This window comes from Calonectris borealis, chromosome 26 (genome assembly GCF_964195595.1).
Source record: "Calonectris borealis chromosome 26, bCalBor7.hap1.2, whole genome shotgun sequence".
In the NCBI taxonomy this organism is placed as follows: Eukaryota; Metazoa; Chordata; class Aves; order Procellariiformes; family Procellariidae; genus Calonectris; species Calonectris borealis.
Window position 1 is genome coordinate 5,995,898 of NC_134337.1, and position 10,442 is coordinate 6,006,339.

The 10,442-nt window shown below is 60.6% G+C and overlaps 1 protein-coding gene across 3 annotated transcripts; it reads right to left on the reverse strand.

Annotated features, from left to right (window-relative positions):
- Window positions 1–3,211: 3,211 nt before the first annotated feature.
- Window positions 3,212–6,847, reverse strand: RAB7B (RAB7B, member RAS oncogene family). 3 transcript variants are annotated; one of them, XM_075174155.1, is made up of 6 exons: window positions 6,836–6,847; window positions 5,693–5,754; window positions 5,418–5,544; window positions 4,917–5,132; window positions 4,436–4,561; window positions 3,212–3,942 (listed from the first exon to the last, which is right to left on the reverse strand). In XM_075174155.1, exons 1-6 carry the CDS (start codon window positions 6,845–6,847, stop codon window positions 3,862–3,864), a joined length of 624 nt encoding a protein of 207 aa, XP_075030256.1. In that variant the 3' UTR covers window positions 3,212–3,861. The 3 variants fall into 3 exon arrangements, with proteins under 3 accessions (XP_075030256.1, XP_075030255.1, XP_075030257.1); XM_075174154.1 differs by having other exon boundaries at window positions 5,693–5,761; window positions 6,828–6,847; XM_075174156.1 differs by lacking the exons at window positions 4,436–4,561; window positions 6,836–6,847 and having other exon boundaries at window positions 5,693–5,745.
- Between the last annotated feature and the right edge of the window lie 3,595 nt (window positions 6,848–10,442).

Genomic DNA, 10,442 nt, shown 5'->3' on the forward strand with positions numbered 1-10,442 from the left:
AACGAGACATGGGGCAGGCGCTGCCGCACGCGAGAGGGACCGGGCACGTCCAAGCACGGCACATGTAGCTTGCAAAAACCTGCGCTGACACGCTCCAGATGCAGTGGCATACCTGCTGCCCGGTGGCACTAGAGGGCAGAGGTAAGGCTTTGTTTGATGCCATGGTTTTATTTTTCATGTTTGAAAGGTTAGCTGTAACTTCGAACTTCTGGGGTTTATCACGTTTGCTTTTAAGACTAACATCTTGAAGTGGCTGAAACGGCTGCGTTACTCTCAATCCCAGCTCCAGGTTAACAGGGCTTCTCCTTTGGAACAGGAAAACTTGATTTGTTAAAATCTGCTTTGCAGATTTTAAGCTATTTTATTTTAACCATCACAAGTTGAGTAAAAGAATTTAATTCCAGCCAGCGCCAGGTGCCGCAGGCCGGGGTGGGTGGACACTGCTGCCTGTCCTGCGCTGCTGGGACGTGTTGGCAGGCAGGGAGCTGCAGAGGAGCCGCTACCTGTCAGCCCTGCGGAGAGGCGGTTTGCAATGCAAATCCGCAGGCTCTAACCAGACTCCCACACCTGGAACCAGTCAGAACTCAACCAATCTGGTTACACGAGATAAAATGGAGCGCACGCTGCATTTTTAGAGCACATAGGATGGTGGAGGGTGGAAGAGCTGTTAGGAGTAATTAAACCTCAAGCACTGAAGCAAACTGCAGCTGGGAGTCAAGGATTTAGGGTGAGTGTCAGGCATTAATTCTGCAAATACCGAGGGCAGCACTCTCCTCTGTACGTGCCGGCAGGGTAGGGATGGTTTCCGTTTGGTGATCAGCATCCTCAGGCTGGGCTTTTCCCGATTTTTGTGCGTAGCTTCGGTCAGTGAATGAAAACCTGTAAAGGCAGAGGTGCAGCCTGGCTGTGCTGGCCAAGCTGAGTGAAGCGCAGAGCCCAGCATCACGGCTGGAAAGTATCTTTGGCTTATTAAATACAGCAGCGTGGGGTAGGACAGCGGGAGAGCGAGAGCTCAGGTTGATTTGGTTTCTTCACTGTTGCCACGGGCCAGGCCCTCCGCCGGGGTGAGCAGGTACCGCTGGCTGCACAGGAACTCACTGAGTCACACAGGGCAAATATTTTTCCCTTTGATTTTCACCCTGAGAAAATCTTGAGCTGACCTTGTTAATCCCATGCGTTACAAACCTCCCCCCGTCCTTTATCACGTCTCAGCCGTGGGATAGTATTACCAGCTTAGCACCTCTGGCCGCTCCCGCCAGCATCCTGCCTGGCGCGGTGCCACCCCATTCAGTCTCCCCGTCTTCCTGGAGGGGGGATTCCTGGGGCGATCCCGACTGTCCCAGGGCTGCCGGGCTGGCAGGACCACGCCAGAGCTCCTACCCGGGAGGGATGGAGGGAGAAGAAAAGGTGGATGGCTGCGGTCGGCTCCAGCATGGTGCTGCACATCTGCAGGGTGCGTTAGCCGGGGTCTCTGTAGGGTGGTGATGCCATTAGAGATCCTGCCAGCTCCCAGGGTTGCAATCTCTTACGTAGTCTTAATCCCTGTGCCTGGAATGATGCTCTGTGGCCACACAAAGTTCTCAGGTCCCGCTATTCTCCATCCCACTCAGTTTGAGCCCAGCATCTCAGAGCCTGAACAAGGGCTCTGGAGCGAGCTGTGCCTGCAGTCGCAGGTCTGACCCCAGCTTGACTGGGTGCTGCGACACGCTCCTGGCCGTGCCTCGCCGGGGCAGCCCGGTCTGCAGGCAGACCCCGAGCCAAGCCTGCAGCTCCCGCCTGGCTCCGGCTCCTGCCGCTCACGGGCTTCGGCACCCGCAGCAGCCCTGGGCACGTGCCAGCGGTGCGCAGCCCCGGCCGAGGGAGCACCCGCTCCGCTGATTGCATTCGTTTGACCTGCTCAGCTCTGGGTGTCCAAATTGCTGTTTGCTGGAATAAAACGCATCAAGTTTGCATCCGCCTCCAGCGCTGATTGCTGCTGGAGAAAGGGTGTAATTAGAAACAATATCTCTATTGACACGGATGGTGCTTAACACCCGCCGTCCAAACAGACCTGGCTGAGCGCACTGGCTGATGCTCAGCCCAGGGCTGCGCCGGGAAGGGGGCTGCATCCCACGGGCGATGCTGGGCACGAGGGGGGCTCCGGGCAGGCTGCGGAGCCTGGCCAAGGGCTCGGGCTGCGCCAGCTGGCACTGGGGAGCTGCCATTGTCCAGCTGCCTCGGGGGTACAGGGGGAAGGGCCTGTGGAGCTCAGGGAAGAAATAGTTAATGCCCCTCTCCTCCCAATATTAAGGGACAAATCCTCTCCCCGGCCTGGTGCCCAAATAAACAGGCTAAGTGTTGCGTAAGGAGGAGGGTGGGAACATCTCTACGTGCCTCTCCGGAGACTGGCAGGCTAATTATGGTGCTGCGGCCCCCCGCACCCCCTGTGCCGAGCCCTCGCTCAGGTTTCACCCTGCCCGCATGCACCCACCGGCCCCATGCCCTGCCGCCGGCGCAGATGGGTGCCCTCCCCAGCTTTGTCATGGCTCGGTGGTCTTGGGAGGGGAAGAGCCACAATGGGGTTATTGCTCATGGAAGGGTCCAGGTGATGCCGGGCAGAGCCCCCACGGCCCCTGGGAAGCTCCGAGGGACCACTGGAGTTAGTGTGGATGGGTCTGGAGAAGGGTGGCGAGAGGGCAGGAGGTCCGGTGGAGACCTGCCTGGGCAGCCACGGGGCAGGGTGCCCAGCTGGGGGTCTCCCCGGGTCCATCCAGCCCTACGGCTCTGCAGCGAGCAGGGTGCTGCAGCCTCAGGGATGCGGCTCCCGAGACTGCAGGGAAGGTGGCACAGGGTGGCCACTGCCACCTCTCTGGCCAGCCCCAGCCTGTGACTGGGTGCGGCTTCTCGAAGGTGCCCGAGCCAGAGCAGGATGGATGCAAGAAGGGAAGCGGTTGCTGGGCTCGGCTCCCAGCGGGCTCCCTCTGCTGACAGCCACCCCGGCCAGGCCCCCGTGCCACCGCTGCGCACCCACTTTGCACGATGACCCAGATGCCTTCTCTCTCCCCTGACCCAAAATTTGCACTGGAAAAAAAATCCAGCCCCAAAATGCATCATCCTGCCCTGAGAAGCTGGCGCAGGTGGAGGAAAGTCTGGAGCATGGCCCACGGGACAGTGCAAGAGCCCGGAGCCCCCACCCCATCCTCCTGCTGCCGGACCACAGGAGACACACGTATATAAATAAAAATGAAATATTTACTTTCCTTTTTTTAAAAAAAGAATCCCTGACAAAGTGCTTTACCGAGGATCCTCACCAGTGAGGCGGGAGGTGGAAGGGGTTTGACAGGGGGTGTGCATGAGAGCAGGGGAAACTGAGGCACAGAACGGTTACATCCGCAGCGGCTGTCCCCGGGAGGGGACCTGGCTGCTCTCAGACCTGTGCCGTGGCCACCAGCCCCACTCCTCCCCCAGGACAGCCCGTACGCACCGTGAGCACCGTGAGTGCCGCGGGGCCACCAGTCCACGCACCAGGAAGGGTCACCTGCGGGGCCAAGGTCATGGTCTCTGGCAAGGCATCCGGAGCGCTGCCTGGCTCCCTGGCACCGTCACCACGGGGGGATCACCCGCTCGGGTGCCACACAACAGCGGATCGAGGGAGACGGGGCCACCGTGATGCAGTGGCGATTTGGGAGGCTGCTGGTTTGGGAGAGCAGCTCCGGAGACGTGGGAAGCAGCAAGCCCCGGGAGGTGCAGCCAGCTGGCCCTGGCACGTCGAGTGGCAACCGTCCTGTGTCCCGGCTTGGCCAACCTCTGCGGCCGGGCTCCAGCCTTGGGCTTGTGGGGTGCTCGCGCAGGACAGCCCGGAGCGCGGCAGCGTGCCCGGGGTCAGCAGCAGCTCTTCTTGGGCTTGTCATTGGGAGTGAGTTTGATGGAGTCAGTTAAATAACTCTCAAAAATCCCTTTATACTGGAAAAAACAGAGAAGAGAAAGGGTGAGTGGTGTTAGCGCAGAGTCAGCCTGAGCGGACCGAAGGACTGGGGAGCACAGATTCCGTCCCGATGCGTGATTAAAGACAAAATCCAGGGAAAAGCCGTCCAGCTCAGCCGAGGAGCGGGGCCACCCCTCTTTCTTGGCATGGGGACACGAAGGTCCCCGTGGGATGGCCGCTAGAGGACAGTGCTGGCGCGCTGTGCGGTGCCGCATGCCCCATTGCTGTCACCATGGGCAAAGAGAAATAGCAATTCTTATTATTTTCTAACTTGTTTTAGAACTATTTTAAGAAATCAAACACTGATGCATTTCTTTTCCTGGGGTTCTCCTACACGTTATAAATAGAAGATATTCTGCATCAGAAGGTGGGCTGTGAGGGTCTGTCGGATCAGCTCCGGGGAGCGGCTGAGTCCGGCTCCCACCCGAATCCCTGCTGCGGGCACAGGCTTGGTGCGGGAGCGATGCTCACCGTTGTTAATGCCTGCTTTGCGAGGGTCTCGAAAGCCTCTGCAACATTGATGTTGTTCTTGGCGCTGACTTCAAAATAAGGGATGTCTTTCTCCTTGCACCAGGCTGAGGCCATCTCCTTGGGTACCTGCGGGAAAGGAGGATGGAGCCACAACACAGCCCTGCGCAGGGCTGCCCGTAGCTGCTGGAGGGTTGGCACAGGGGACCCTCCTCGCCCATCCAGCCCTGCGGGGTGAGGGCGGGATGCTGGCAGTGCAGGCAGCTATCTGAGATGCTTAATTCCTGCTGCCTTTAGTAGGGACAATCTCTGCTGCGAAGGGCAGTGCGAAGATGCTGCTTATGCCCTCCGAGGCCCAGGAGCCCTGGTTTTCATGTGAGCATCAGAAGGCAGCTGGTTCTGCAGGCGAAGGATCAGCACTCGTAAGATGTTGGGGCACTAAGGCGTCCCAAACCACACACTCCACTCTCTCCTCTGCCCTTACCTGCCGATCGCAGATGTCTATTTTGTTCCCCAGCACGACCATGGGGAAATCTTGCTCCCTTGGAATGACCTTCTCCAGGAAGTCATCTCTCCAGTTGTCCAGGGACTCAAAGGACTCCCTGTCCGTCACGTCGAAGGCCAGCATGCAGCCGTCCGAGCCTTTGTAAAAGGTTGACACCATGGACCGGAATCGTTCCTGTCCCCCCGTGTCCCAGATCTAGGGCAGAGAAGGGCACAGGTACAGACGCACGACACGAGCGGCGCGGGTGTTTGCAGCCCTGTGCTCTGTTAAGCTCAGGGGATCAGCTTCAGGGAGTGCTGAGCCCCCAAAACTCATGTGGGGTTTCAGTATAGTTCACAGATGCTCAGGGCTGCTGAAAATCAGGCCCTGCAAATCCAGCCCCGCACCTCATGACACCCATTTGGGGACAGCAGGACATGGTGGGACACACGTGCCCACGGGATCATGGTGGGCACCCCCGGCAGTCCCGGCCCCGCTCACCTGCAGTTTCAGGGGGGTGTTGTCCACCGCGAGGACTTTGGTCAGGATGCTGGCGCCCAGCGTGGTGCGGTAGTCTTCGTAAAACGTCTTGTGCACGTACTGGTGCAGGAGGGAGGTTTTGCCCACGCTGGCGGGAGGGAAGGGACGTGGGTGAGGATTTGCACCGCGAAGCTGGGCTCAGGGGATCGGTCACAGCAAGGACAGGGGCTGCGACCCTCAGGCTCCCAGGTCAGCACACGCGGGGCTTCCCTCCCATCGCCGGCGCCGCTCCTTACCCCAGAGCTCCTATGATGATTATCTTCAGGTCCACCTTCTTGCTGGTATCCATGGACGGGCCCTGTGGGACGAGAGGGGGTCACCCAGCTGCGGGGATGGGACCGGCTCCTGGCAAGACCCGCGGCGCTGGTGGAGGTGTGGGAGCCGCTGCTGCTCCCCACAGCCTCTCCCCACTCCCACTCTGGTCATCCCGGGGCCTCGGACGCTGCTGTGTCCGCACCGTGCCAGCACCGTGTCCGTGCCATGCCAGCACCCTGCTGCACTTGCGTCCCGGCGGTGGTGGGGACAGAAACCCCCGTGCCGAGCCCAGCCCACGTCACCGCCCGGGACCAGCTCCCGAGGTGCCGGTGCACGTCCAGACACGCCACCGCGCCGCACCAAATCATCACCATTAAAAGCTGCTGTGAGCAAATTCCCTGCCTCTCCCTCTCCCTCTGAAGTGCAGTCTCTCCCCCTAAACCTGGCACACACCGGGGGTCCTGGGGAAAATTAAGTTTATTAAAGAAGACCTCGGCTGGCTGGACTTCCCTGGGTGCCCCGAGCACAGCCCAGGGATACCACCCAGCCCGGGAGCACCCCGAAAGGCTCCCCACAGGCTGCATCCCCAACATGTCCTGGTGTCCCCACGTGTCTGTGCCTGGCCATCCCGAGGCAGGAGCCCTGAGCACCTCCAGCAAACCCCCTCCCCAGGCGGGGACAAGCATCCTCCGGCGGTCTCAGCAGCCCCGTCTGCGTGGCAGCCTCAGGCACGGCACCGGCCGAGGCGCAGATGGAAACACTTACCGTATCTCTGCATTTTTCCCCCATGCGTTGGCCAGTCCTGCGCCGTTCCCCCTTGGCACATCGCCCCTGCCCGGGCGGCTCTCGGCCGTGGGGTCCAGGCTCTCCCGCACCCCCTCTGCCACCCCAGCCCGGCTGCGGGCAGCATCCTTGGCACAGGCAGAGCCTCGTGTCTCAGCATGCACAAACTTTCCAGTCCTTTTGCCAGCGCCGGCCAGCTTTCTCGGAGGCCAGGCGGTTTTAAACTCAAAATGGAGTTTCCCAACCTTTTTGCCTGCTGGCGGTTGCTCCAGGGGTCCCCCGCTCAGCTGCAGCCGCGGCCGCAGCCCCGGTGCAGGGGGGCCGGAGGGCAGCGCACTCACCTGCCGGGGCATCCGTCTGCCGGGCGGCCGAGGCTCTCGGCTCCGTTCCAGCCGGCGTCCCGGGGAGGGAAGAGGCGAGAGAGGAGGATCCAGGAAAGGGCGGCCGTCCCCGGCGCTGGTTGCCGCCTGCCCGCCGCCCGGGGAAGGCGGCTGCGGGGCCCCGCGCCGTGACATCAGCAGAAGGGGGCCGAGATCCTGCCGGAGCCGGTGGAGGAGCCGCGGGCGGGCGCTGGGATGTCACGGAGTTCTCCGAGGCTCCGAGGCTCTGCCGGGCGCTCCCCAGCTCGGAGTCTGATAGGGGAACGAGAACAAGGTCTCCTCGTCTGCTGGGGTTTGGGATTGACTTTTGGCCTCTTCTCTTGCTCAGGATCCCCCGGTACCTTTTACCCACCTCCCCGGGACCCCTTATCTGCGTTCCTGCCGGGGGATTATTTAGCGCTGAGAACAAAACCCCGGCGGGGCTATCGGCAGCATCCCCGGAGCCCGCGGGAGCCACCCCGGACTTTGCTCAGGCAGCTCCGATAGCGTGGGACGGGATAAGCAGCTTCGGGAGCCGGGGACAGCGAGGGGACGGGGGCAGGCAAGGTGGGGCTGGGGGCTCCGTCCGGCAGAAAGGGGGGAGCAGATGGGCAGGGGTCCCTTTGAGGGGGCTGTGGGTTCTGTGTGGCTTCGTCTCCTTTTGCAGGCAGGAGGAGAGGGGCAGGGTGGGAAGCAGGAGCGTTTGCAGCCCCTCGGCACACCGTGCCGCATCCCTGCAACCCCCAGTCCTCAGGGGCTCCCATCCAGCACCCACGGCCAACACCAGCATCCCATGGGCACCCCAAAAGGAGGGGACCTTGTCAGGATGGGAGCCCCAGTAACCACAGCCGGTGGCATCTCCTGGAGGAGGATGTGTTCAACTGGCAAGTGGGAATTTGGGGATCTCAGCTGCCACCATGGAGCAACCGAGGAAGCCTCTGGCCATCTCTTTGAGCATCAGGCTGGTGGCCATGGATCTTTGGCGTGGGAAAACCCGCTTGGCAGTGGCTGCAAAGACAGAGCTGTGCTCCCCAGCTGAAGGGGCAGGTCCTGAGCCTTTGCCAAGCATTTGATAGGATTTGGGGTTTGCGCTGGGAGCGGGGTGTCCCCCCCATCTGTGAACCCTCCTGGCTCCCTCACCCTGAACAACAACAGCCAGTGGCCTTGGAGGGACCCCACGCCCGGGGACGCAGGCTTTTCCACTGGCTGCCCTCATTTTTGCAGATTTTTTTTCCTGTAGACATTCCTTATGGGATCTCAGGGAAGATCATTGCACTCAGCAGGACAGACCCTCCTCCTCTTCCTTCCCAGGTGTAATTTTGGGACCTGTCTGGCCAGAAAAATCTGTTTTTTCCCCCCCCGGGGCAAGCACAGGGAGGAGCTGGGATGAGGCAGGAGAAGAACCTGAACCAGTTCTCACCAGCGATGGGTAAAAGGCTGATGTTTCCCCGGAGCAGGTCTCCTAATCCCTGTTTTCAGCCTGTTTTCTTCGTGCTGCTTCACCTTTGCTCTTGCAGAGAGACTTCTTTATCCCACCTCCCCCCCAACTACTTCTGCCCTCATTCCTCTCCACGTGTCCCTCCAAGCCCGGTGGGATGGACATTGCTCACCCGGTCAGATGATCGATGCCTCCTCATGCTGGTGGAGATGGGGTTTGCGGTTGCGTTGCTACAGCCGGTGCCCGCAGCCACTTCTGCTTTCGGGCAGGAGGGGCCGTACCCATAAGGGTGCCCAGCCCGGGCTCAGCGCTGGCTCCAGCTTTTGTTTGATTTCACAAGAAAAGGGATTTTCCCAAAGCTTCTGCTCTTCTTACCGCTCCTGGTGTGAGCTTCACCCCGGATGAAGGCAGTGGGAGCGGTGGTGTAGGGGAGGTGATGGCCAAGACGTTGCTCAGCAGCTCCTGCAACTACAGCTACAATCCTGTCCTGATTGCTTCACCAAGTCAGCAATTCTGAGGAAAAAAGTGTAGGTTTTTTGCCCTGTGACTATGAGGAAGATCTTGCAGCTAGGAGACGATGAAACACAGGCTGAGGACTGCCACGTCCAGAGGAAAGGCTCGTGTGGACAAGGAGAGGACGGGCTGTTCCCTGCGGCAAGGCTCGCAGGGCAGTGAGAGTGAGGGAAAGGGAAGAAAGCAAAAGGCGTCCAAGTGACTAAACTGTTCCCTACGGCTGTTCAGCCACCTCTGCTCCCCGGGGGACAGAGGGAGCCCAGTTGCTCCCTATCGGGATGCTCAGTATTTGCTGGGGCAACGTCCCCTGAGCATCCCCCATGCGTGGGGAGGAGGGCTGGAGAGGGCCCCTTGACACCCGCCGAGAGGACGTGGGATGCTCTGGGGTCTCAAGAGCATGTGGCACTGGAGCAGTCCTGGTCGAGTCCAGGCTGGGCCACCTCTTGCTGCCGGCCAGTGTTTGGGGACACCAGGTGGTCCCTCGTCGTGCTGGGGAAGCTGGATGCTCCCCAGTGCTTACGGCTGCGGTGATGGGCTGGTGCCCAGCAGCACCTTGGAGTGCTAAGAGTTAAGCTGCAAGAGGGAGAGGAGACCTTTGTCCAGCTGCCCCCGCACCTTATCTGTGCCCCGCCTGGGGAAAGCACAGCTGAGGTGAAGTCAATACAGGAACCGGTTACAGAAACCATATGTTGGTCAGTGGCACAATCAATGCTTCTCAGTAAGACAGATATTTCCTTCTATTGCAAACGACAAGGCTGAGCCACAAAGTTTACAACCAGAGCTGAATTTTCGAGCACTCTCAGACCCAACCCTGAAGTCTGCTCCCGTCTGGGAAGGATGCAGTGGCCGCGAAGCCTGGCCCCGGCCGCGGGGACCCCGGCACCTCGGCCTCGACGCCAGCCGGCAGCAGGGCCTTGCTTCAGTATCAGCCAGGAAAACTGAGCCAAGGCACGGATAAAAATAACCCTTCTCTGTGCTTCCCTTTCTCGCTGCCTTCCATGCGTGTCTGAGGATGCATCATGCATGAGCCACGATTGCTCATGCCTTCTCCCGCATCCCTTGCACTGTCAGCAAGTCACATGCGCTGCAGTGATTCCCGGGCTGGCAGCCCCCAACGGCCCCTGGCAGCCCCCCACTGCCCCCCACAGCCCCCCGGCCCCCACCGCCCTCCGAGCCAGCCCAGCCCACGGCCGCTGGCTGCAGAGCTTGGCAGCTGGTTTGCCCCCTCTCGCTTCGTGCACCCACCAACCATGTTGTCTTTGCAAGTATCCCAGGGATCAAAGCAAAATTCACTGGAAATCACCAGTTATTCCGGGAGTTTTGTGGCACAGAAAGAGCCCCGGGGTCTCTCCAGTCTCATAAGCACCTTCTTGTTTATCGGCACCAGCTCAGCCTGCTGAAGCGACACGTTTTCCCGGTGAACTTGCTGCTCCCCCAGCCCCTGCCCTGCCCCTGCCCGCAGGGCTCGGCGGGGAGCTCGGGGATGCCCAGAGCCGCCTCCCGGGACTTTCTGCTCTACATCAAGAGGCAAAGTGGCCTCTTCTGCCAGTGTGGAAATCCCAGCTAAGGACCACGGAGGCTGACCTTTCAGATCCAATGCTACCCAGGGCCAGCAGCATCTCCTGCACCGCCAAAGCT

What these genes read in the sequence shown, in the direction of transcription:
- RAB7B (XM_075174154.1), bottom strand. Translation starts at nt 6,847, where the DNA reads ATGCCCCGGCAGGTGAGTGC. An exon ending in ATGCCCCGGCAGGTGAGTGC is followed by an intron (nt 5,762 to 6,827) that starts GCTGCCCTCCGG and finishes ACCCCCTCTCGT; the next exon opens with CCCACAGGGCCCGTCCATGG. An exon ending in ATCATCATAGGAGCTCTGGG is followed by an intron (nt 5,545 to 5,692) that starts GTAAGGAGCGGC and finishes CCCTCCCGCCAG; the next exon opens with CGTGGGCAAAACCTCCCTCC.